This window comes from Cucumis melo, chromosome 12 (assembly GCF_025177605.1).
Source record: "Cucumis melo cultivar AY chromosome 12, USDA_Cmelo_AY_1.0, whole genome shotgun sequence".
NCBI classification, from domain to species: Eukaryota; Viridiplantae; Streptophyta; class Magnoliopsida; order Cucurbitales; family Cucurbitaceae; genus Cucumis; species Cucumis melo.
In genome coordinates, this window is record NC_066868.1 from 24,837,497 (window position 1) to 24,863,684 (window position 26,188).

A 26,188-nucleotide genomic window follows, 5' to 3' on the forward strand; every position below is an offset into this window, starting at 1 on the left:
CGGTCCACGGTCCATGGCTGGGGGGTAGGGGAGCGGGTCGGGGATGAATATATATATTGATTGCAAAAAATTAACAATGGGTCCTAGTGAACTAAAGGTCCGCTCGTTGCAACTCCCAACCGCTATTGCACTATGACCTCATCTCTAACCAAGCCCACACAAGACAAACTCACTTTTCTCCCATTTTGCATTTTAAGGTTGTTTTTTCTTTTCTTCTTTTTTTTAATAAAATATTTCGTATCTATCTTTCTTTCTTTCTTTTTTTCTCTTAATTTTATCTTTTTAAAATCCTAAATAAAATTTGATCTAAAATAAGAGGGTTAAAATTATGTGGAGAGACTTGCAAACTAGAGAAAAATTGTTCTAGTTCCAATGTTATGCATGGAGAACTATGGAATATGGAGGAGTAGTTAGGAATTTGAATTACCTTATGTAGAAACATAACGATGTATTTATGACAAAATTGTGACCTAGGTTCATCTTAATCTCACTAAGATTAGGATACAAATTTTATCCTAATCTCAAATAAGTTATAACTAAATCTATTGAATCAATAATGGTTTGTTGACATGTAAAAGCTAAATTCACTTTATTTTGTATTTATCTTTTTCTTAATATTTTTCATGTTTTTGGCTTATTTCTTCAAGTCCAAATTCATCCGTAAGCGTTTTTATATATATTTTAACAACCCATCTCTTATAGCTTGGAAATGTGTCAAAAGAAAAACTAGTGAAATTCAATATTAATGAAAGAAAACAACTATTTTACGAAGAGCTCAAATTCAAAACAATTTGCTCTAATACCAAATCAAAATCACCATACACATTATAGTAAACTCAATTACATTAACACTTTTAGAAGTATAAAAGGCTAAACAGGCATACTTATTAAAGGTTTTTTTCTTTTTTTTAAAAAAAAATCAAATTGTTACACGGATTAGATGGTAACATAGTTAATATTCCAGAGAAGAAAAGAAATTGATTTGAATGCCGAAGAAGAAAGAAAGAAAGAAAGAAGAGTGAGAGAGAGGGGGTAGGAGCCATGTGATTTGACATGTTGGGATAATGAAGGGTGATGGGAATGGAGCCAAGTTTGTAAAGGGGGAGGGAAGGACCCATGAGCCTCCACCATTGTTGGCCCTTGAATCTCAGCCATCCAATGTGGTATGATGAAGATGAAGATGAAGAAGATGATGATGATATATGATGCGAGAAATTAAAGTGTACATATAGTTTTTTGGTGAAAACATGATCACTTCCTCAACAGTGGGGGAGGGCTTATTATTGAAAACGACATACCCTTTATTTTCTCCACCCAATTATTTGCTTACGTCCATTTTCTTTTTCTTAAATAAACAAATATTATATTCATCATCAAACCTTCTTTCCATCAATAATGACTTTTTTTTTTCTTTCACACCCCCGGTCCTCCTTCTGCCACGTGTCCCCTCTCCATCTCTCTCCCCCAGCTGACTGGACCCTCCCACCACGTGGACTGTGGGTCTCCCAAAGATTATTTTTTTTGGAAAACTTTGATTATTTCTCCCCTACTTTAGGAACCAACCCATTAAATTGACGTCTCCACACAAACCCTTCTTCTTTCCACCATAATATTTACGTATTTTTTTATCGTTGCAAAAATAATGATCAAGTACTCTTCTTCATTGAGTTGAGTATTGTAGACCAAGTGAAGGGTTGAGTAGGTTGTGAGATTTTTTCAGTATGTATTGCATGCCTGCTGCAATATAATTAAGTGTTTGTTAAGAAGGAATGTTAGTTTAAAGTACGACTGGATATAAATTAATTTGGCAACGTTAACATCACTCGTGATTGATATTCTTCTTACTTTTTACTGTTAAAAGAAGTAGAATAATTGCATTTATCTTACTGTTCATCCACAACAATACTCACGATGACTATGCATGAGATTGTCTTGCTATATATGACTTCTCTCTCACAAATCTTAGATTGATATGTTAATTGGTTCTCTAATTCTCGCTCAATATATCTTAGATTGTATTTATGGACACTACAAATGTTGGTTGATGCTTTTTGAGAGAGAGAGAGAGAGAGAAATGGAAATAATTAAAAGAAAGAAAAAGAGAGAAGTGAGAGAGTATGGTGTGTGGGGGAATAATTAAAAATGGTTGTGTTTGACCAAGAAGTGAGAGTAGTCTTGAAATTTCCCAACATGGTTGATCAAAAATGAGGATGTTAAAGGGTAGGGGTCTGAGCCAATTTTGGTTTTATTTCCTTCTGGGCTTCGTTTTGGTCCCCGAAATGGGATTGATTCTAAGTGAAGCTGAACTCAGGGGATCACAACCCACAATAATAATAACTTTACTTACCATATCCCCCTTTTCTAGAATTAGAAACTTCCATCTCCATCAACTCCCACCCCCTTCTAAACCTCCCTCCAACTTAATTACCCATCCTTTACTGCTTCTCTCCATTCAAACCTCCTCAATTGCATTTTATTATTCTTTTTTCTTTCATAATTAATCATCAAATATACCTAACATAAATATAATTATGGTCTTTTTATTTTTATTTTTTATTTATGTTTCTATATTCTTTTTTTTCTAACATTTTATTAATATTTTCCTAATATAAAGTATAAATTGAGTGCAAGGAATAATTAAAGAACTTTAGGGTTCAAATTTTACTAGAATGATTTTCCCTCCCTTTTTGTTTATTGTTTTTACAGTTTAAGTGAAGCCATCATTGGCATCTTCTGTATTATTCTCACCCATGCATTTGCTTAGAAGCCGAAATGCAACCCAAATGAATCCAAATTCACATGAAATTCAACTCTCTTTTGATTTACTAAAACGCTATAAATATAATTCTCCAATCCCCAAACCAAAACCCACTTTCCTGTGGGCTTTGTAATTTTTTTCGTTTCTATATGTTTTGATTCTTTGTTTTTTTTCTTCTTTTTTTTAACAAATTATTGTATATAATTCTTTTTCAAATCCAAATTCACAATAATTACGGTGGCCGGCGGATGGCGAAAGGACGGAAGTTAGGTATTAACAGGAACGAACGGTTCCTCGGAAGCTATAGCAATAATGGACACGCACAAGGCTCTTATAATGGAGATGACTCATCAGAGCTCCGTGAAGAAGATGTATGGTCGATAATTGACAACAAAAACTCGGCCGACGGCGAAGATGAGAATTACGGGAACATTACAGTCAGAACTCGCCGGAGATCGACGCCGCGCGATGAACGACACCTCGGTGGAGTGTCGATTGCTTTTCAAGATTCTGGAAGTAGGACGGCGGTGGCAACGTCGCAGGGGAATAACCCACGTGGACGCCACGTGTCAGCATCGGCTCCGGTGAACGTGCCGGATTGGAGCAAGATTCTATGGGCGGAGTCGGTGGAGTCGTTGCGGGAGATGGACGACGGAGGGTATTACAACAACGATGAAACGGAGATGGTGCCGCCGCACGAGTATTTAGCGAGGGAATACGCGAGGAGCCGGAACACGGCGGCAGCGACGTCGGTTTTCGAGGGCGTGGGCCGGACTCTGAAAGGCCGAGATATGAGGAGGGTTCGGGATGCGGTTTGGAGTCAGACCGGGTTCGATGGTTAAATTTTTCAAGTTTATTTAGTTAAAAAATTAAAATGAAAGAAATGGGGATTTTTATATGATAATTATATTTTTTATAAATTTGGGGGTTTGGGCAGTGATTCGGCCGAGTTGACTCAGTGAAAGCGAGTTAAAATGGTAACGAATGAGCTCAAACATAATTTGTGGAGGCAAATTCTTGGATTGTGTATATGGGGGATTGGTAAAGTGTATGGTCTCGTAATTTGTGTGCATTAATGAACAGCTCTTGCTTGTTAATTGTGACATCAAATACAAAATTATCGATAAGAGTCCAAACATTAGGACAAGACGAGAAGAATTTTACTATATTATTAGCAAAATAGGTTGAGATGCATTAAGACAGTAATATTATTACTCTGGGTGTATGATTTTAATTGTTTTTTTTTTTTTTTTTTTTGAAAAAATGGCATCTTGCTATGATAGGGATTAAGAATAAGCAATTGGATGGATCATGGAACAGTCCAAGGGAAAATAAGAGAAGAACCAAAAATGCTTTTAATGGAAGGTGATAGAGGTTGGCACGAGGGGGAGTATGTCCCACCTTAGCTTGTAATAGCCAAACTAGGCTTATTTGATGGGCTTTTCTTTGTTTTCTTCGTGTGATTGAGACCCATTTGGGCCTTTCAATTCTCCACTTTTAGCATGACATGACACTATTTTCCATTTGTTTGGGACTCATTATTGACCTACGTTTTAGAAATTTAATTTTGACTATCTAATTTTTAAATTTACAATTCATTTTCAATCATCAAAATTAATTTCGAGTTACCCAATTTATAATCGTGTTGTCTGTTTGAAAAATAATTAATTAACTGAGTAGTTCTTTTTATTTTATTGTTAAATTCTTCCTGGTTCATTACAAACATTCGGGAAAAAAAAAAACTATGAAATTGTTTTAACAATCCAATTACAGACGGTGTTCGTTTTTGTTCTAATATGAAAATTTAGAGAAACATATCACTAACAAACCATAATTCACGCAAAAAAATTTAAATAATCATTTTGAAAGACTCGAATCACTTTAATTTGAAATGATTTTAGACTTATATGAAAACAATTTTAATTGATGCCTGACATTGAAGAAAATATTGTTTTAACAATTACTCTGACCATCCCAATAACAATTCCAAAACGCCTAACGTATTATTATCTATTTCTTAGTTGAGAAACATATAATAAAAATTTAAATGAACCTTCAAATGAAAATCTAAGTACATAAAAACTATATTATACATACTCAACGTATAAAATAATAATACGTTAAACCCTAAACGTATAAAATAAAATAAAATTTCAAATGCATTGCTTATATTATAGTTTAATTAGGGATATCCAAGTTATACTCTTTTTATATCAAATTTGAGAGAAGATAGGGTTAAATTCCAAAACCTAAAATATAACATCTAAGCGGTGATGTGACAAATTTTGGCATGGTGAATCACTTAGAATACTAACAAATCACAACCAGGAAATATTATATTACTTGGTCCATTAACAGATAGGCTTTTAGTTTACTGGTCATGCTCATTCATTCTTTTTTTTTTTGTTCTGTTCATACTTTAAAGTTCGGGGTGATTTAAGTATTTTTATTAAACTTAAAAGAAACGTTATGTATTAAAAATTTATATAAAAAAATAATACTCATAATTCTTATAACAATAATTTGTTTTTGCTTGTTTGAAACTTATAACAAAGAAATTTATGGTAAATAAAATTAATTTGTATTTTTAATCTTCAAATGATCTATGTTTTCAAGAAAAAAAAAGAACCCAAACTCTTCCGCAGAAACTAATTTATTTGTAATTCATTAGAATTAATAGTTCAATCTTTACACGCTATTCAACTTAAGGCTTCAATGCCATGGAAAGGTTTTTTCTTTATTGAATAATTATCAAGAACAAAAAACTAGAAATCAGATCGGAGCCATGGACTTCGAAGACACTAAAAACAAACAAAATTAATCCATCAGCTCTAGACAATAAAATTGCACAGAACGAAGTAAATTTACAGATCAAACTTAACTTCAAAAGGAAGAAAAAACTATAATCTTTGCTCAAAATGCATTAGAATTGACACTTAAAACTTGAATGATATTTTCATGAAGGTACTAAATTTTAAAAAATCCAGAAAAACCCCAGCTACTCGTTCAGTCTGTAAGCTAAGTTTTATTGAAAGGGAAAGAATCCAAAAACAGCATGAGTGAGGATAAAGTAAAGGAATTTTTTTTTTGAACAGTGAGTATGTTCATAAATTTAATACACAAAATCAGAGTAATAGATGAAAGAAGAAGAAAGAATGTAGTTCTCCGACGTCCAAATGGATCATGTTAAATGAAACTCTGGATAGCGAGGAGAACGTTCGTCTAGGCCTCACAATGGGATCGAACTTCATTGAATGTAAAGCTAGATACAAAATCAATGTTCAGAAAGAGAGGCCCAACATAAATCAAAAAAATTAAAACTAGTGAATTTTGGAATAAATCGGAGCACAATGAAGCAACTCAGTCCCTTAGATGTTCATTATAGATTGCGATCATATTCGCAAATCATAACAGGTCTGATAGACTCATCACCGTCAAAATTGAACTCCGAATCATAAATAATCGAAAAAAAATCATCAAAAGTGAGAGAGGATTGAAAAAAAACGAGTCAAGAATGAATGAAGATTAGGAAAACAGTGTAGTTACTCCCATGATCTCAAATAGTAAAGAACTGTAAGAGAAAGTATGAAAACAGGACGTAACACGCTTGATATTGCTTCAAGGGAACGAGTCAAATGGGAACTGATTGAATCCACATTTGCCAGATGATGAAGCCTAAAAAACGATAAGAAACAATTAACAAAATGCACGAGATGTATTCAGAAAGTATCGGTAAACCTCAAGCGCTTCCCAGACAAAGAAGAAAAGGTAAACAGCTAAACCCTAGCGGAGGGGAAGGAGAAGACGATGAATTAGTCGATAAGGCCGTCGGGTTTTAAACAGGTAGCGAAGCGGCGAAGTCGCAACAATTAGGTTTCTTTGAGTTGCCCTAATTTGAGAGGGGGGAAAATCCGCGTGGTTTGGGCCTTTCAGTCAATATTGGGCCAGCCCAATAGCGCGGTGAATGGTTAGAAGGCTTATTTGTTGCCCAATTGGGAGTGGAGTTTTCTTCTAATTAGATAGATGGAGAAAAGATAAAATTCATTCAGATATATTTTTTATTAGTTCACCACAAAATGTTAATAAAATCAAATTTTTGTGAGTTAAAATTTTGAAATTCAAATTTTAGAGATAAACCGTTACTAAACTCAAATCTCTCGATGATAAAGATGTAAGTTTCTCGATTGATTTCTTTTTCTTTCTGTTGGAATAATGATCTGCCCGTACATTTGGTTAGCGTGAAATTAAAAGTCGTCGATTTTAAGTTGGTCTTGTTGCAAAGAAATATATATATTTGTTAGGTGTGACTTGGATCTCAAGTGATTGAATAAGTTAGACAAAAGCAAAGAGCAATTATTCGCAAAGCTTAGTTGATATTTGTTAGTCAATCATAAGTTTTGTTAGAGTGAATCACTTGCTAAGCACAAACGACGTGGTCTTTGCCACTTGAGTCGTACTTGAGGAGACAACTTGCACTATATTTCATATGAGAGAGTGCTAGTTAGAGTCATCTTGTCATAATTCATATTTTATCGTTGTTCCAACGCTCGTGATCTTAAATAATATTGTTATATCGTATTTGTTTAAGAACAACGGTTAATCATGCTAAAATTACAATAACGTTGTAGATAAAAGATGTGAAGTCAAATATGTTAGATGTAGTGGTACTAAGTACAACTATGTTTTCAGCTCTGTATTTGAGATGAAGGCAACATTGCAAAATTCAATAAACAATAATATAAGGGTAAACATTATGTTATTATGCATCATAACACATGCTTAATTACAAAATTAATCTTTGGCAGTTTGAAAAGAGAGAGAATTAAATTCATATAGTTTAAAAAGTTAAAATTTAGTTGTTGTAATTTAATAAAAACTCATGAAATATTTGATAAAACCTAATAAAATCTTCATAAATGTGAAAGCCATAATATGAAGAAAAAAAAAACATTTAACCAAAACATCAAATGACTTTACTTTTTTTATTCTCTTTGTTATTATTATTTTTTTATTTAGAATTTTATCCATATGCCAATTAAATTATGCTCGTTTGATTTTAATTATTTAAAAGTAACTTTTATTTGTGTAATTTAATAATGAAACACCAAGTGTATATATATAGGCAAAATATCTGAAAATACAAATATGTTAACAAAAAAAATCTAAAGTTTTTTTTCCTAGTCCTATTTCTATTTCGTTCTTAGTTTTAAAATGTTGATCACTTTTATCACTAACATGTTTCGTTTTTTTCTCATTTCGTCTCAAGATTTTACATTGTTAGACCCATAATTTTCCAATAATGCATACTTTGACTTTATATTAGCATTTAGAGCATTAATTTAAAACAACCATATAAACCTATGATGCAAAGAAAATCAATTCAAACTAACTTTATTATAACGAATTTAAATCCTATATGAAAAATGTGAAATATAAATAGTGACTATTTATTGAAAAACTAAAGTTCTTAGAATTGAGGTTTTCAAAACTAAAATTAAAAATAGGGAGTCTGGATATTTTAATCAAAATAATTAATACAAAACTAAAAATTAGGCATTTTAGAAGGCTATATTTAAAACTCATTTATGCTTTTTAATTCTTATACGTGTGTAGACTTCTTAATTCATAGTTTAAATTAATTTGCTTACGACAACTTGAGAGTAATATTTGATAAATAATGAGTCTCACACAATGTTTGTCTAAAATAAAATATAACTAACAATGTTAAATTAATATATCTAAAAAGGTTTAGGATTTAAACCGATACCATTTATAGTTTACTTTTATATCAAATAACTTAACATAATCTTACCTTCTTTCTCTACTTCTTACATTTGTTAAAAAAAAAAAAAAAACTCAATTTCATAATTCTACGATCCAAATACAAACTTCGTAACTCGAGAGAAAGATGAAAGCAGTTCAAGTTCAACCCACGGAGCGGTAAAGGAAGAGGAAGAATCAAGATATAGAAAGAGGTGAAAGAAGAAGTGAAAGGAAGGAAGGATTCCTTATTTAGTTTATTCCCTTCGGATTGGTCCTACGTAGCTTAAGAAACTCCGTCCTACTACGCGAGTCCTAGGCTTTTTTCTTAGAGGTCCTTAGATCAAGAGTCAGAAAGAACCTCAAATCGTAGATGCAATCCCGAGAATCGACAAATCAGAGATCGAAAGTTAGACCGACCGGCAGAGAGACCGTAACTCTGACTAGATCTCTTTCGTAACATAACTCAGACGATTGAAATTAAAGTACCACGAACCGGGTTTGAATTGAAAGGAAGAAAAAGGCAATGGAAGAATTATTATGGGACGTAAAAGCACCAATTAGAATGGGATATTTTGGGGGGTAATATAGTGATTTGATTATTGTATGGGCAAAAAGAAAGAGATTAGGGGAAAAGTGGGAAATAGGAAAGAGGAATCCAAAGTTTGGTTAAGCTTAGTATTCTGCTGACACAAAAGGGGAAATGTAATTAAAGGGACTAATATTTAAATTTAGCATTTGCACGTGAGTTTGTTGTTTTTTTAAAATTACTTGCACGTGTGCACACATTTTTCTATTATTATTGTTTTATTATCTCATCTCTATTTTTTTTTTTTTTGGAGTATCAAAAAAGAAAGAAAAAGACCCATTTCTTCTGACATGTCATAATAAAAGAGAGAGAGAGAGAGGCCATTCTCACTTTGTCTACAAATACTTATTTATATGCCATTTCAAAGTTCTTTAAATTATAATTATAAAATAAACAACAATTTAGTCTTCAAAATGATATATTATTTTCTATCCATAACGTGTGTGTGTATATATATATATAGTGGTATTTTATAATATATATATTTTTTTCATTTTACTATATTTAAAACCATCAATATTTACGAGGGTTTTTTTTAAAAAATATAACAAACCATCAATATTTACAAGAAGAAACATACGAGAGATGACGAAGGTCATTTACCAAATAGGAATTTGAAGAAGTGAAAAAAGAAAAGAGTGCAAATTCGAATAAGGAATAAATTTTAGAAGAGAAAATGAATAAATCACGAACAAAAAGAATAAGTAATAATATGAAGAGAAGATGAATAAATCGCAAACAAGAACAATAAAAAGTGGTGAAAAATCTCGAAAATTGTCCACAATATTCAAGGACAAACATGAAATTTATGAAAATACCGTAGACTTGTTTTATTTTATTATACGGATCGTAAATATTTTAACATATTTTTTATATTTACGAGAATTAACCTATTTATAATTTATTTAATTTTAATAAACCTTTAAATATAGTCTATCAAAAATAATTTCTATCTAAATAATACCGATAAGTTTTGAAAATGAAAGATGTGAATATTTTTTAAATTTTAGAGCGGAAAGAATAATAAAGGAAAAAAGGAAAGTATTAAAAGAAGAAATAGTAAATTAAGTAGTGATATTTGATTTGATTAAATTAGAATAGACAAAAAGTAGTGTAGTGTGAGAGGGGAGAGAGTTTTTGGATTAATTTGAAAATTAAGAAACCAAGAAAGAGGAGTGCACAAATTTCAGAATCCCTCTTTGCAAAAACAACAGCTGTTTCCCAATATTTAATTCATCTATTAAGCTTCTTAATTAGAGGTTTAAAGGTAATAAATAAACAATTAAAGGTTGTGTAGAATAATTGTTTTCTTCTTTTGGTTAAAAACTTGGATTTTTCCTTTTCTATTTTATTTGTAATAGTTGACATTTTTTAAGGGAACAATTCAATTATTAACTTCTTCAACGAAACAAAATCATTTTTTTTTATTTTTTTTTTTTTTTTTTATGAAATAGATGTTTGAATGAATGCACATAAAGTTTGTTGATCCTCAAATTTGGATGAGACATTGAGTCCTTTTAGTACAACATTGGAAGTTAGGAGGTTCAAACAACAAATCTATGGGGTTGGCAACTAGATAGAGAGTTGATATGGTGTGGAAGTGAATTCTAATTAACTTGTTTCTAGACTTATCACACAAATTAGGAATTTTGTTCAAAGTACCGTTGAGACTTTTGCATTATAATTATTTTCCTTTTGTTGAGTAATATGGTATTCATAGTAAATTTAGTGTTAACAAAAAACTATTATACAGCTTGAAGTTATTAGATCTACCCCTCCCTAGTTTATAGTAACATATGAAATTTAAAAAATGTCACTTTAGCTGTGTTGTTGTTTATCGGATAGTTGACTCGTTTATAGAAAGATAAATGAAGCTTAGAACAAACAAATATAATTCTATCAGCTTGCATTCTGTTTAAATATTGTTTCTTTTTCAATTTGAAGGAAGAGAGGGAATTTTTGACATTTTGATTGATGCACACAATTTTTTTTTTCAAGAGATGGAATAAATAATAATTCCACTGCACATGGTGTTGCATGCCATTTCCTTCTTCTTCTTCTTCTCTCCGTTTTGCTTCATTAGCAACTTATCACTACGACTCTTTTTTCTTTTTCTTTTTGCCTTCTTTAGAATGATCTGTGATATTGGGATTCATCCTTATTCAATTCATTACCAATCCATTTTGTTTTTCTCTGAACTTCAATTCATTTTCTGACCCTTTACACCATTTCCATTTCGATTGTTTTTCCAGTTTCCATATTTGTTGATGCGATTTTGACATGGGCTTCTTTGATTCAGCATTTTAGTTCACTTGTTTCATCTGGGTATTTGGTTTTTGTAATAAAGAACAAGGACTTGACGGGTTTTGGTATTGGGGTTTAGTAAATCAGTTGATGATTTGATCTTAAACTGTACGTTTTTGGGATAAGTAGTTTTTATTTATTTTTTGGTCGATGGTGGAGCTTCAAGCTTGTGCTTCTGATTTGGTTAATCCATGTGGGTTATGTGCTACAATAGACCATGAATCCAAAGGGGAGAATGTGAATGTTATTGCACAAATGGCTGATGAGTTACAAAGAGAGAGACAGAGAAATGCAGAGCTTATGGAGAGAATATCATTTCTTGAAGCTAAATTGTTAGAGGAAAGAGTTAAGGATTCCCAACTTGCTGATAAACTAGTACGTTTTCTCAGTTATAATTTGGTTACTCTTTTTTTTTTTTTTTTTTTTTTCTCACTCATTTCAATTGTATTTTTTCATTTTGTTTCATGTTCTGAATGCCCACTTTCTCCTTCCATTTCAGGGAAGTTGTTCCAAGACAGTGGGAAGAAGTTTCAAGAGGCTTAAGAGAAGCAAAGAAGAACCAGGTAGAAATCATCGTAATGTTGAGAAAAATGAAATACTAATGAAGGATGGAACTCACCTCTTGTCTTCAAAAGATACAAATCTCGAGGATCAATTGGTTAGTTGGATGAGTATGGATGAGACACAGTTTGTGCATTGTGAAAAGTTAAAGGAATGTGATATAAGAGTAGATCGCGTAGATACAGATGAAACTGATGAAGAAGATTATTATTATCATGAGGGGAGGGAAATTCCTTCTGACATCAAGGATTGGGAAATTAATGGAAACTCCAAAAGTGCCAATGATGCTAAACAACATATATACCTCGATTCGAATTCAAGATACTTGGCGAATCACTCTGATGCTGAAAACATTCAAACAAAAGCTAAAGAATATGGAAAAATACAGGAGCCTAAAAGTGAGCTAGAAGATAAAAGTGAAAAGAATGAAATCAAAAAGTTTGAACTGTATGATAGAACACCAAACATCCTTGTATCTGGGAATGAAGTTTGTAAAGTAGGATCTCGAAATGTATCGCTTCAAAAAAAGCCTCCAAAGTTAGCCTTCTGTCCTAAAGAAGTAAAGAGAATTATTGAATCGGAAGTCTTGCTGCAGAAAAATGCTCAGTCTCATACCATGAGGAAAATAATAGTCTTTTCATGTCTTGGTATAAGGCATGGGTGTGAGGAGATATACGATTTGGACTTCAATCAATTCAGTGTTTTAAGGAAAGGAGAGCCATTCATTTCTCCTCAAAATCCTGGGGTAAGTATCTCAAGATTTGTTAAAGTTGTGCTTCAGAACTATCCAGTGGTCGGTACCACGCTCACTTTAAACTGAAGGGCATTTTTCGTACAATGAGTTTGATTTGGACATGAAAGAATGCTCATATGCACCATTGTCAGCTATTATTTTCTTTAACTGCCTTAAAGTTAGACGAGTAAAATATTTTCACATTTTATTATGTCTATTGTCCATCAATCTAAATGGCTAAAATGTACTTTATTTGCTATCAGGAGCATGTCTTGTATGAGAATCCTGGTATTAGGAGGAGGATTTTCTACCCCAATAGGCATAATCCAACATTATGTCCAGTTCAAATACTAGAGGAAGAGAAATCTATGCGACCATTGGATGTTAACTGTCCTTCTTGCTTCTTTCTCTGCATCAAATATGGTGGCAGGACAAGAAATCTTCCACAAAACGAGTAAGACAACCATTTTACGAGAAGAGCGATGCCGTTATCAAATTTACCTTTGCATAGTCGTGTTCATATATGGTTATTGACTAACTAGAAGATTTTGTCACTGATTATGCTCAGGTATGTGAGGCAGCGAATGGGAAGAAACAAGCTTAAGTCATTTGGGCCACTCATGTGCAGGATGGCTATGCTGGCGAATATTCGTAGTGGGAGTTTTTTCTTCAAAGCCTTGGGCATTACACTTCTTTTCATGGCTGGTTTTCCTGATGACCTTGTCCGCAAAGAAACCAAATACAATTTGGACTTGCTTCAGAAATACTACAGGTATTGCTATAATTGCACTGAAGGTAACGAAAAAGAATAGTTGGAAATGCGACCGAAGTCCTATATTGGCTAGATAAAGTGTTGATCGTGAGTATATAAAAAATGACAACTACTTGATTAGGATGGAGCCTTTTTGGGGTGAAACTAAAAGCAAAACTATAAAGGTTCAAGTCCAAAGTGGACATTATCATGGTTCATACCACCGTGGAGATGTTTGAAAGCTCGTTGTCTGTTAACAAGAACAAAGAAGCATTTTTGAAATATGGTTTATGGAGGATTGTAATTACACCTAGAGAACCTTCTCATTGTCATGATAAGAACAACTCTTCTCCTGCTAATTGAATTATTTACCACGATAGGTTGCTAGTATGCTGCACTTGAGCGATGAACTTTCTTTTGCAGGACAGACAAAGATGCCGAAGGCGAGGAGTTATTTCTTGCACACTCGACGACAGATAACATTGTAAGATCTAAGATACAATCCCTTATCTATAATTGCATCATGAACTTGAGACCTTAACACAATTTGTTCAACACAGGATAACAAATTTGTTCAGAAGGAGCTAGTTGGAAGAACAGTTTCAAAAAAATCAAAGGGGAAAAAGCCAAGTAGTACTTACCAACAGCCTGTCTCTTCAGATACTACAACAAAATTTGGATTAGTAGGGTATACTTCAATCCAAACTCGTGCTGTGGCAGCATTTCAGTCACTGCCATCTCCTTCTCAAGCTCCAGTAGAAAGTAACCATCCAATTCCAAATCCTATGGTTGCTAGTTCCTGTACTGCTATGGCCCCTTACCAAAGTCACAACCCATTTAATTATTTCCCACCAAACGCATTTGTTCCTTTCATGTATTGGCCGCCTCCAAATTCTTTCAATTCAGGGATTTACCCTTCAGCTTATGCTTACCATTCTTTACCATCAAGTGGAAATTACATCTCCTTCCAATCACAGCCTTACTGCAGCTTTCCCTTTGGCTCCTTCATGCCAAAAGCTATGGAAGAAAATGCAAAGAATGAAGATATCTCTGAAGAAACAGAAAGTAATTCTGACAATACTTCAAGCACTAAAGATTAAAACATATAAACAAGAAGCAAACGGTAAACCCAGTCTCCTTTATCATACTCTTGCTTTATTTTGAGGCTTTATATTGAGGTCCCACAGTTATTCCCTTACATTTGTCTCTCCTTTAAAGTGGGGCAATCTGTTTGAATAAGTAATCCTCCTTGTTTCTTCCATTCATCGTTGTGAAAAATAATAACCAATTTTTCTTTTTGTAGCATCTTCACTCATCTTGATAAAGGTAAGTTCTTGCTTAGATCAAGATGAAAATTTATCAATTTAAGGTGATTTTACCATCTTGCAAGTGATTTTCAATAGTATCATTGCCATCTAAAGGTTGTGAAAATTACGATATTGTTCTTTTCTTATCTAGTACTAAATTTATTTCATTTGGCTATACTAAACAGACGTCCCAACAAGGGTCCCGAAGAATTCAATTATTATGTAGCAAAATACTGTTACTGACAAGTGCATTTATTTTTTCCTGTTTGTCTGTGTATTTTCTTTCTACATGCACAAATATTTCTTTTGATTCTCCTTCCAATATTTTCAGTGTTTTTAGCCATATAAATTAAAAGTGCATTTCCTTCAATACGAGTATGTATGAATGTGCACAGCCTGAATATCTTGCCATTATGCAGCTTTTATTACTACAAGAAGATAATTCAAGTACATGCCCATGGATCCTGAATATAACCAGGCATCGATATGGTCAATGCATCATCTACACCATCTCTCCACCATCCATACGTACATACGTATATATAATTACAACATCCGTTCATACATTCCCTTTTACCAACACAAAGCTCACAGCAAGCACAACTTGACATAATCCTAAAGAGCAAACAGAAGCAGCAGTGACCAGCACAGCCTCCCTCTAAACACAACCACGTTAATTTTAGCTTACAACAGGTGGATAAACCACAATCTTAATTATTCAGCCAAAACTCACTCCCTTATCTCCCTTAACCAGAGAGAGGCAGATCACGTGGATCTTGAGCAAGCTTGCCGTAACTCAGTGCAGCTTGTTGGCAACATTACACTGCTTCCTGATTTCACCCTTTGTGCCAGTGAGAGGGTTGTTCTCAGAAAGGATGGTAATGGCTCTTGAGAATTCCTTGAAGAAATAGTCTTGCTTTTTGGCCATTTTCTTCACATATGGCTTTGTTCTCTTGTCTGTGGCTAGTTGATGGTCCACAATCAGCAGTCCTTTGTTGTCAAGTATGTTTCTATAGTAGTTGTTGTCCAGAATCATCGGTGTACCACGATCATTCCTCACGTACTGTACAGCCTTGGGGTCTGGGATTTCATCAGGACACTTGTACAACATGTGCTCTACATGGCCAGGGTTCAGCACAGGGTCTACTTGTGGGTACAGCCGGTGCACCAGCTTCACACAGTGTGTTCTACCAACACTATGAGCTCCTGCAGAACACGAAGGGTTCAGATCTAATTACGTTTTCGCAAATTCAAAAGATTTAAGAGATTCAGATATCTGCATGGAACTTTAAACAAGTTTAATGCTCAAATTCAGAAAGAAACTTTGTAGAAGTGTTAAGACTCAAGTCTCAAAAGTGACTGAAAGCGTCAGCTGTTTGGCTACTAAGAACTTTCCCAAACCTCCGCATGTTGAACTCAAAAATGGGAAGGAACAACTTTATAAGCTGTTTGGCTACTGAGAACCCAAAAGTTTCAGCAAAGTTCAGGTATGTTTACCTAGTAAAGCAACCACTCCAGGGGTGTCAATACCCATGGCAGCAAATCTTTCAAGGACAACAGACATGCTTTCATTGTGGTCTGGAAGATAGTTTTCCAAAATATCAGCTCTGCTTTTTCTTCCATCTCTTCTGCCTGTTCTAAGTGGGATGTAAGGCCCCCCAAGCTGCACAAAAAGGCAGAGTTAAAGCCAAGCCAATAGCTTCTTATCTAAATCAGACAGGGTGAGGAATCCTTACTAGTTTTGGGCAAAAGCAAAACAGAGAATGGAAAACGAAGAAGACATGTACTTACAGAAACAATGCCATCTCTGGCTGACAGAACAAGGATATCTGCACAGGAGACAACTCCAGGGCATTCTCTTTCCACCGCCTCTTTAATGGTCTCTATATACCGGAAGTTCCTAAGTCCAAAGCTTCTGTCTGTTTCCTTCTCTGACAGGGTTCTTCTTGTTGAATCCAGCAGCAGAGAGGCATCACAGGACTGATATCATCATTTTTATGTCAGCAAAAGAAATTCAGCAGGAAAAATTGAAATCCATGGAAAAATTAAAAGGATATGGTAAAGGAATAGATTACTTGAACAGCACAGTCATGGAAAATATTTCTAAGCCAAGAGAATGCAGTGTTCTTATGGCGCTTGTAGAGAAGCCTAACTTGTTCTTTGATGATATCTTCAGCTTGGGGACATGTATCTTTGTAAAAATTCATAACAAGACCATTGTCTTCCTCATCATGTGCTGAAGCATACTTGAAAGAAACAGCCACAAAGAAAAGAAAGAAGAAGAAACACAGTGTTTTGGAACCCATTTTTCTGTAGTGGTTCTTACAACACTGTCCACTGAACTTGCTTTTAGCTCACTTGGGTAGTACTTAAATAATTGAGGAAGAGAAAGATAAAGGCCGAGAGAGAGAGAGAGAGAGAGAGAGATGGTTGATGGGTTGTATTACGAAATAAAGGAATGGTTAACGATGATTTTATCTCTTACTTCTGTACAAACAAATTACAAAATTGTTGATTTCTTGTTGTTTAATGGTTTTCAACTACCTCACTTTTGGGTAATTGAACCCCCTAAAGAATTGATCTTTATGGGAAATTTGATGTGGGTTTGTTGAATAATTATGTGGGTTTGCATGCAATTTGAGTTGTCTTTCAATGGCGCTGTGCTTCATTTACTGCTATGACATTCACTTTCATAAGCCCTTTGGCCTTTCTTATGAAATTTTATGAAAACTTATGAATGAGTCAGCAGAAAGTAGTTTTTTCCATTTATTGAACTGTGGATGCCTTTGATTCACTTATTTCTTCATCCACGTGTCTATTTTACTTGGAGAAGAATTTATTTTTAGTCAATTCGGGATTTATTCGTAATTACCAACACCAACTTGTCTGCCAATTTAAGAAATTTTAATATTGATTAAACCTTAAAAAAGAAAAAACATCTAATTTTGTAGTTTTCTTTTTACAAATAATTGATAGAGATGGTAAAAAATAACAAAAAGTGGTAAAATATTTAATTTTTACGCTTCATGAAGTAAATGAATTTTTGCCTTTTTAGTATTTCTTGCTTAAGGTATAAATAGTTTGTTTTCATTTTTATAATAATTTTACTATTTTAAAAAATTATCCAAATTTTGGAAAATTATCAACAAAAAGAAAGAAAATTTGATAAACATCTACGCGTAATAAATTTTGACTTTAATATAAAATATAAATAATTTATCAATTTTTTTCGAAAAAAAATTTCCGAAATTTTATTTATACTAACTTTAGCCTTAATAGACATTTTAAAACTATTTTGAAGTAATGAAAAGATAGGAAAAGGGTTTTCAATAAAAATAAAAATATATAAACTAGACAAAAACTCATAACACTTGATTTTATCCTAAAGTTTAAATAGTTTATTCATTTTTGCTACTTTTGACAAATTTTCTAATAAAATTAAATTTCAAACAACACGACCAATTACAATGGTAACCTCAAATAGTAATCATTCAAAATTTCGTTATATATCATCATTACACCATTTAAAAATCTAATTTTTGTGTAAACATGAAAAGATTTGTACCTATAATGATAGTCGTAGGATGTTGATTGTAAGTTTTGAAAGAATATATTTATCTTTTAAATAAACGATAAAAGTTTAGAGGTAACATTTTTTTTATATACAGTTTTAGCTTTTCAATATTGTTATATTTTAGTATATAATGATATTAAAAGAATAACTATCGACAACGATTAAGTGAGATTCACTAAGATATACCTAATTTTTTTTTTCAATAAAAAGCTAATGACACGAATGAAGTAAATTTCCTACGACAAACACTATTACTTTATACATAGCTTTTTTCTCAGGACTTTGGACTTCCAAGATACTTGTGTAATATTGTACACAAGGAAATCTCTAGGAATCTTTAGGATGGGAATCTCATAAATATCTTATTATATAGTTCGTATATTCAAAATTTAAAAATATTGTGTGGTGTCCTGTCACCATCAATCAATTTTGATTATTGTATTTTTGCCATAAAGAAAAGTATTTCTATTATGTTATGTGAAAATTTTAAAAACAAATTTTAAATTTTGCGTTAATAAAGAAATTAAACCTCTGGTATTAAAGTTGAGAGGGAGTGTTTATGTTAATTGAGTTATGATCGTTTTAATACCATGTTAATTTTTTCGATATATAACCGAAAGTTTTTATAAATTATTTGGAGAAATTTTTGAATTCTCCAACTTTATCGAAATGATTAATTTTTTTTAAAAAAGAACAAACTCTTAAAATGATAAATTTACTGATAATGCGAAGACGAATATAACTCACTTGATATTATTTAAGATGTGGTAGGCAACGTAAGTGATATTTGGTTCAAATCTCTTCTATCGTTAATTGTACTAAAATCAATTAACTAATACTTAATTGAGATTCAATCCACAACGATCTTTGAAATTATCAAATACCTTTTTCATTAAATTCTATGCTCTTAAATTTTTCTACTGAAATAAAACAGGCATAAAATAGGTAAAAACTTGAAATAATTTATTGTTCTACAATTTTTAGTTCTAGATCATTAACCAAATATGTTCTTGATCACTTATGCACCCTTGCAAATAAATGTATTTTTTTTATAAAGAAATCAATAATTACATTTGGATGAAAATTGCTATCCGTTATTTTTTTTTAGTTCAACAATAACCATAGATATTGGAACATCAACTCATCGATCTTTAAGATATATGGTAATCAATGTCTTGTTTAATGTTTACTGAATCATGCTTGAATTGATTTGTAATTATAAGTTTTTAAGAGCAATAAAAAACAAAAATATAACTCAAATGGTTTAAACATATACACGACAAAAGATTTATATAAGTTTAAATTAGTCTCATCTCATACATTAAAAAGAAAAATAAGCAAACCATTATATAAGATCACTACTATATGTATCATTTGATCAATTTTACGTAGAAGATTTGAATTACGCTCACGTGGTTCATTCTAATAATAATAATAAAAAAAAGCTTATATACCAATAGATTATGATTTGTGATAATTTGTTTGAAATGTTGAAAAATGGGTTTTAATGATTTACATAGTGTGGAAGTGGAAGGCACTATGTGAATGAGATGATCGTTTGATTTATTATTTTCTAGTACACTAGAGACCATATAGTATATAGTACCCCATTATTCGAATGTGCAAAAGACACAATGGAAGCCATCATCATCACTTGTCACTTTCACCCCTCAAAAGAAAAAGAAAATCAGTATTCCTTTAATTAAATTTGCATTATTATTGGTCACACATGTTGGGGCCTAATTAACTTATCAACAATTATTTCCAATTAATTAAGATTTCACAGAAGAAGAGTTAAAAGTGATGAAGTTTTTTTTGCATAATATAAGAAGCAAAGTTAATTGAAATTTGATTCAAATATTATATATATAATTTGTTTTGGAAATGAAATTTAAGAAAGCGACTGAATTTTTTAAAGGATGGTTAAGGACAATGCATTAGGGTTGTTGAAATGTGTTTATTATATTTATAAAGTTTTGTGATGTGGCGTTACCACTCATTTTCTTATATTATAATTTGATGGGTTGAAAAAGGCCATGTAATTACATGATTACGTATACGTTTTTTTTTTTATAGCAAGATTTGTTTATATGTTTATTTTACGTGTCACGCTTGGAACGGGGATGGTTGAATTACAATACTTTATGTTTGGGGTTAGATTATTTTGATCTAGATTACTTTAGCAAATGTTTGAAGTACAAACTATTTAGTTTGAAAGGAAAATAGTAAACATTGAAGATAGACAACGCTTAGCAAAATGAAGTTTTGAAATAGTGTTAATTCATTACAGTGCCTAGTTGAGGATTTTCAAATAGTATTTACTATATCAAGAAGTTGTCATTATTAGTTTTAGGATAGTTTTTGCTCCTAACTTTCCTTATACTTTTCAAAATTCAATAATGCATAAATAAGATCGGAGAAGAGTTGTTCTCTCAATTCTTTTGTTGAGCCTTTTTGTAGTTTAAAAGCTTATGAGACTTACTGAAGTTCTAGTTTTCCAAGTTAGACGTTTTCTCTGTTCTTTATGAGAGTTTGACTAGTTAATTATCGATCTCTTTAATGAATCTATCTTTCAAAATAGGTTGGAGAGAGCATAATCTTGTTCTAAGTGATCCGTTCAAGTTGTGTAGTTAAGTTTTTCTTTATTGGTTTAAATGACTCAAATTTTCTACGACAAAGATCATTATACACGTAGGTTCTTCTTACGTTCATTGAGTTTTTTTTCCCCTTTCTGTTGTGTGTTTTGGTTGTGTACCCTTGTTATTCTTTTAACTATTTTGATTGTGTTTTGACTTTTAAGTTGTAGGATTTTTTTTATATTTATTATACTTTAATACCTTTGTATATATATATATGTATAATACATACATACATATATATATACATACATACATACATACATATATATACGTATATGTATATATATACGTGTATGTATAGCTTTCCAAAAAGCTCGAAAAAAAAAGTAGTTTTGGATTTTATTTTTATTTTTTGTAGAGATATCCTTTGCCTTTAAGAATAAAATCCAAAACAACAAAGTGAAATTGGAATCAATGTTTAAATATTATAATTTTGTAAAGGTGCCGTTGGGACTCTTTTGATGAAAAATTATTTAGATGATATTTGATATTGTAAACCTTATGGAATAAAAGATAATCCAAGAAAAAAAAATTAAACAATAACTTTTACATCAAACTTTTCATTTTTACCAATTTTATTCCTAAATTTTCAATTTCATTATATTAAACCTCAAACAATTTTGTTACATATTCAATTTAATAAATGAAAGGTAATTTAGGGTGTATTTGGATTGCATTCACAAGTAATTAAATTAAGAAATAAGTTATTTTGGAAAAAATATCACGTGTTTGACAATCATATAAAATAAAATTTGAAAAAATGAATTTATAGAATAATGTGTTTAGGATAAACACCTAAAACCAACTTTTAGAAAAATAAATTGTGTGTTTAATGGTTAATGTCCCTAAGTTGGTCATTTTTTTGTGACCGTTGTTGGCTTATTTTTGTCAATTGTTTTATGGTAATCGTTACCGGTCAACTTTTGTCAATCTTTTTTTTATGTCTGTTATCGGCCAATTGCCAACGATTATTCTTTTTTATTTTTATAATTGTCATTGTTTGACTTTCAATGACTATTGCCGCCAACTTCTGATTATCATTTTACGGTGAATGTCTCCGACCACCTTAAACCACCATCCTCGATAATCGTTGTCGACCTTTTATCAAAATCTCAACGGACAAATTGTATATATATATATATATATATATATATATAAATCTTTTACTCTATTACAAATTAAACAAATTTTTGTCTAAAAACATGTCTGAAAAAACAAAATTGCCAAACACACGTGTTTTTCTTTTGAAGAGTTTTTAGAAAAAATGTTTAAATGAAAATGCATTTTTTTAAAAACATTTTTTTTTTCTTAATTCATTCCAAACGAGCCTTAGAGAGCGTGATCTTCTTTTTTCTTTAACGTTTTGAAGTGACAAGTGAGGCTCAATTGAAAACCCTTAGTCAAAGTAATATAATTTTAATAACAAGCATAAGGTAATCAATTAATACGTTACTAAATCGTAAAGATTAACATTAATGAATCATAATTACGGTAATAATAAATATGATGGAATTCTTAATTTTAAGTAAACGTCGTAATAAACAATCTAATCTCAATTACAATTCACATGTGAATGGAATTGGATTTCGATTACATCTATTTTGGTTATGAAATAGTAAACATGATGGAAGGTTAAAAAAAAGATGAATACGCCATTCTCGTGAGTATGCTTTGTCCATTTTCAGAATCAAAACAATGAGGTGGAACCGCTTCTTCGTGTAATAGCAGCAAACGACAGGAGCTCACGGCTTGATGCCGACACTCACTACGTACTAAAATATTATATGTTTATATATTCCGTAAAAAGAAAAGAGAAAACTGTTCTTTTTTTTTTTTTTTTTTTTTTTAATATAATGGTTGGATTTAAATGAGAATTAACTAAAAAATGTTTAGGTCAAAACTAAAATAGGAAAATTGATGGAAGGAACCGACGGATGCTAAGCACGAGGCAGATCCCACCATCAACCCTTGATTCGACGTTGTGGTTAACTCAAAGCTCGGTTATTGCAGCGTTACTCTAACTAAAACTCATAAATACACAATAATTACTAGAGTTAATCATCAACTTCGAAACATTGAAATATGTGTTTGAAATCCAATTTTGAATATTTAATTTTAAAAACTAGATTGCTTTAATATTACAATTAGATCTTGACCGAAAAAGTTAAATATATTTTTTGAGAGAATTGGAGATGGAGGAAAGGAAGAACGGAGGGAATGTGGAGGATGAAAGAAAAGTTTTCTTGGCAAATGGAAATAGAAAATATCTGAAAAAGGATGCGAGAGAATGAGAAAACACTGATTGGAACAGAAAATGGAGGTCAGATCTTAATGGGCCAGGAAAATAATGGGCCGACGAAAGGCGTGTTGAAATTGTAGGCTCAAAGCCTGTTGGGCATATCTTACCCAAGTTATAGACCGATTGTTATTACGACAATTACGACCCTCCATTTCTTTCGCCGCCACTCAACGGCGGAGCTGGCGACGGTATCAGCACCCTTTGGACATTAGGCGGGAAAAGCAATGGCTGTGAGTGCTTCCGTGGCGATTTCAACCTCATTTTGAAGACAACGGACTAGCTTCATTTGCAGTGCGCAGCTTCTCTCTTGTTGCCGTCGAGTTCCGACTGCACGAGAGTAATCACCAAGCGTCCAACTTCCAGTGTTGAGAGCAGATAGAAACTGCGAAGTTTTGAAGAAGTTGTTTTATGGCATAGAGTTTCGCGTTCTTTGGTTCCTATATCCTCTGTACTCACTTTGGCGAAGCTTGGGGGGCTACTGTTGTTGACAACTAGGTTACGATTTTATCTGTCTTATATTTCTTGTTTGCTATACTTGAAGGAAATTAGGGTGTTTATTTTTTGCTTCCCACACTTTAATGAACATTATATTGGTGTATTTAGAGGTTTACTTAGTTGTATTTCTCTTTATTTTGTTTTGCTTGCAGATATTAGGGAATTTCATGAATTGGGTTTTTGGCATTCTATGGTTTTTAGCTTCACTTTTCTGAGGGGAAGTTTTGTTTTCAGACGAGGTTTTCGTACGGGTAAGAAGCTTTTAAGTCCAAGCACTGAGGATATCATTTATAAAGCAATTTGTGTTAATTTAAAACAGAGAAGATGGAAGTTCTTAGAGCAAGTATCACCAAGTCTCACGAATTCGTTGGTCTGTCGTGTTGTTCGCGAGTTTCGCAACTCTCCACAGTTAGCTTTAGAATTCTACAACTGGGTTGAGGCAAGAGACAACTTTTCGCACTCATTAGAATCATGTTGTACCTTAGTTCACGTTTTAGTCAATTCCAGAAATTTTAATGATGCCTTGTCTATCATGGAGAGTTTAATGCTTAAAAATGGTAAGTCTCCATTGGAGGTTCTGGGAGGATTGATGAATAGCTACGAAATTTGTAATTCAAATCCTGCAGTCTTTGATGCACTGGTGAGGACTTGCACTCAGTTGAAGAGTGTGGAAGGTGCATATGACGTAATAAGAAAGTTGAGACTAGAAGGTTTTTGGGTTACGATTCATGCTTGGAATAACTTCTTAAATCTACTTTTAAAGTTGGGCGAGACTGATAAGTTTTGGAACATGTATATGGAAATGGTTGCCAGTGGTTACAGTGAAAATGTGAATACTTTTAATTTGATTATTTATGCTTTATGCAAGGAATGTAAATTACTAGAAGCAATTTCTGTTGTTTATCTGATGCTGAAGATTGAAATTTGGCCTAATGTCGTTAGTTTTAATATGATCATTGATAAAGCAAGTAAAATGGGTGAGATGGATCTTGCTCTGAAGCTGACAAGGAACACTGAGGTGATTTCAGGAGGCAGTGTTTCGCCTAATATAGTTACCTATAATTGTATCATTAATGGATTCTGCAAGATAAGGAGGTTAGAGTCTGCAAAAAATGTTCTTGCTGAAATGATTAAGCTGGGAATAGATTTCAATGAGAGAACATATGCCCCTTTGATTGACGGATATGCTAGAAAAGGGAGTTTGGATGTGGCGTTTAGGTTATGTGATGAAATGGTTGAAATGAGGTTGATTCCAGACACTGTTGTATATAACTCCCTCATCTACTGGCTATACATAGAAGGAGAATTAGAAGAAGCTTCTTTTTTATTATCTGACATGATTAATAGGCGTATCCTCCCTGATGAGTTTACCTACTCCATCCTTACAAAAGGTCTTTGCCTAAGTGGACATCTCAATAAAGCTTTAAGAGTTCATTACTACATTGTCGAAAGAAACCTTGTTAAAGATGCATATACTCATAATATTCTTATCAACTATATGTTCCAGAGCCGGAATATAGCAGGTGCCAAGCAACTACTGAGCAGTATGATCGTTCGTGGTATCAAACCTGACATGGTTACTTATGGCACTCTTGTTGATGGGCATTGTAAGGAAGGAAAAATTGAAGCTGCTGTTCAGATTTATGACAAAACAGTAAAGGCAGATGGGAAATCCAACTTGGTGGTATATAATTCTATTTTAGATGGTTTGTGCAAGAAAGGTTCAATTGATGCTGCTAGACTCTTGGTAGACAAATTACAGCAAAATGGTTTTCTCGATTCAGTTACCTATAACACATTACTACATGGATTCTGCGTCAATGGGGAGGTCGAGAAGGCTTTTGCACTGTTTTTAGAGATGATTAATGTGGGGAGTTTGGTGAACATAGTTTCTTACAATATAATGATTAACTTTCTATGCAAGATGGGATTGATCCAACAAGCCATGGAACTGATGAGAGCAATGGCTAGCCAGGGGATCATTCCCGACCTTATAACATACACGACTCTCATCACCAATTTTGTTAAGAGTTATGGCTCGGACAATGTAATTGAGTTACATGATTATATGGTGCTTAAAGGAGCAGTTCCTGATAGGCAAACATACCAGTCTCTTGTGAGCCCCTGCCTTCAAGAGCACACTGAGGGGTAGCCGCCTATAGCACGATTGGAACATACCTACAGATTGCAGGAGTAGGATGAAGGATTCTAGCAAAGATACCTTACAATCTCAATCGAACAGGAAATTTTACATTTTTTTGCTTCAGAACGAACTGTATCATATAACAAATGCTATTGTTCCCCCCAGTATTGTTAAAAGGATCAAATGTAAATTATTACTTGTAAATTTTACTTTGTCAGTTGTAAATTCATTTGTCTTTTCAAGTAGAAAAAATATATTTGTTGTTCTAATTATTC

The 26,188-nt window shown here is 32.6% G+C and overlaps 4 protein-coding genes and 2 non-coding genes across 7 annotated transcripts; 3 read left to right on the plus strand and 3 right to left on the minus strand.

Moving 5' to 3' along the window:
- The first annotated feature begins 2,839 nt into the window (after window positions 1–2,839).
- On the plus strand, window positions 2,840–3,861 carry LOC103485322 (uncharacterized). The gene has a single exon (XM_008442877.3). It carries the CDS (start codon window positions 3,007–3,009, stop codon window positions 3,598–3,600), a length of 594 nt encoding a protein of 197 aa, XP_008441099.2. The 5' UTR covers window positions 2,840–3,006; the 3' UTR covers window positions 3,601–3,861.
- Window positions 3,862–5,911: 2,050 nt separating this feature from the next.
- On the minus strand, window positions 5,912–6,056 carry LOC127145042 (small nucleolar RNA snoR136). The gene has a single exon (XR_007816821.1). It is a non-coding gene; the product is annotated as a small nucleolar RNA snoR136 (small nucleolar RNA).
- A 56-nt stretch (window positions 6,057–6,112) lies between these two features.
- LOC127145031 (small nucleolar RNA SNORD25) lies at window positions 6,113–6,197 on the minus strand. Its single transcript, XR_007816811.1, has one exon. It is a non-coding gene; the product is annotated as a small nucleolar RNA SNORD25 (small nucleolar RNA).
- A 5,290-nt stretch (window positions 6,198–11,487) lies between these two features.
- LOC103485300 (uncharacterized) lies at window positions 11,488–12,792 on the plus strand. Its single transcript, XM_051079764.1, has 2 exons — window positions 11,488–11,786; window positions 11,911–12,792. Exons 1-2 carry the CDS (start codon window positions 11,562–11,564, stop codon window positions 12,790–12,792), a joined length of 1,107 nt encoding a protein of 368 aa, XP_050935721.1. The 5' UTR covers window positions 11,488–11,561.
- Window positions 12,793–15,164: 2,372 nt separating this feature from the next.
- On the minus strand, window positions 15,165–17,394 carry LOC103485311 (peroxidase 42). 2 transcript variants are annotated; one of them, XM_051080054.1, is made up of 4 exons: window positions 16,839–17,394; window positions 16,561–16,743; window positions 16,261–16,426; window positions 15,165–15,969 (listed from the first exon to the last, which is right to left on the minus strand). In XM_051080054.1, exons 1-4 carry the CDS (start codon window positions 17,067–17,069, stop codon window positions 15,560–15,562), a joined length of 990 nt encoding a protein of 329 aa, XP_050936011.1. In that variant the 5' UTR covers window positions 17,070–17,394; the 3' UTR covers window positions 15,165–15,559. The 2 variants fall into 2 exon arrangements, with proteins under 2 accessions (XP_050936011.1, XP_008441087.1); XM_008442865.3 differs by having other exon boundaries at window positions 16,555–16,743.
- A 5,889-nt stretch (window positions 17,395–23,283) lies between these two features.
- On the plus strand, window positions 23,284–26,185 carry LOC103485289 (pentatricopeptide repeat-containing protein At1g11710, mitochondrial). Its single transcript, XM_008442846.3, has 2 exons — window positions 23,284–23,770; window positions 23,923–26,185. Exon 2 carries the CDS (start codon window positions 23,961–23,963, stop codon window positions 25,920–25,922), a length of 1,962 nt encoding a protein of 653 aa, XP_008441068.3. The 5' UTR covers window positions 23,284–23,770; window positions 23,923–23,960; the 3' UTR covers window positions 25,923–26,185.
- The last annotated feature ends 3 nt before the right edge of the window (window positions 26,186–26,188 follow it).

Coding starts and splice junctions, on each gene's coding strand:
- LOC103485322 (XM_008442877.3), top strand. CDS start 3,007: ATGGCGAAAGGACGGAAGTTAGGTATTAACAGGAACGAACGGTTCCTC.
- LOC103485300 (XM_051079764.1), top strand. CDS start 11,562: ATGGTGGAGCTTCAAGCTTGTGCTTCTGATTTGGTTAATCCATGTGGG. Junction 11,787..11,910: donor CCCAACTTGCTGATAAACTA/GTACGTTTTCTC, acceptor CTTCCATTTCAG/GGAAGTTGTTCCAAGACAGT.
- LOC103485311 (XM_008442865.3), bottom strand. CDS start 17,069: ATGGGTTCCAAAACACTGTGTTTCTTCTTCTTTCTTTTCTTTGTGGCT. Junction 16,744..16,838: donor TCCATGACTGTGCTGTTCAA/GTAATCTATTCC, acceptor TGATGATATCAG/TCCTGTGATGCCTCTCTGCT. Junction 16,427..16,554: donor CCAGAGATGGCATTGTTTCT/GTAAGTACATGT, acceptor CTTTTTGTGCAG/CTTGGGGGGCCTTACATCCC.
- LOC103485289 (XM_008442846.3), top strand. CDS start 23,961: ATGGTTTTTAGCTTCACTTTTCTGAGGGGAAGTTTTGTTTTCAGACGA.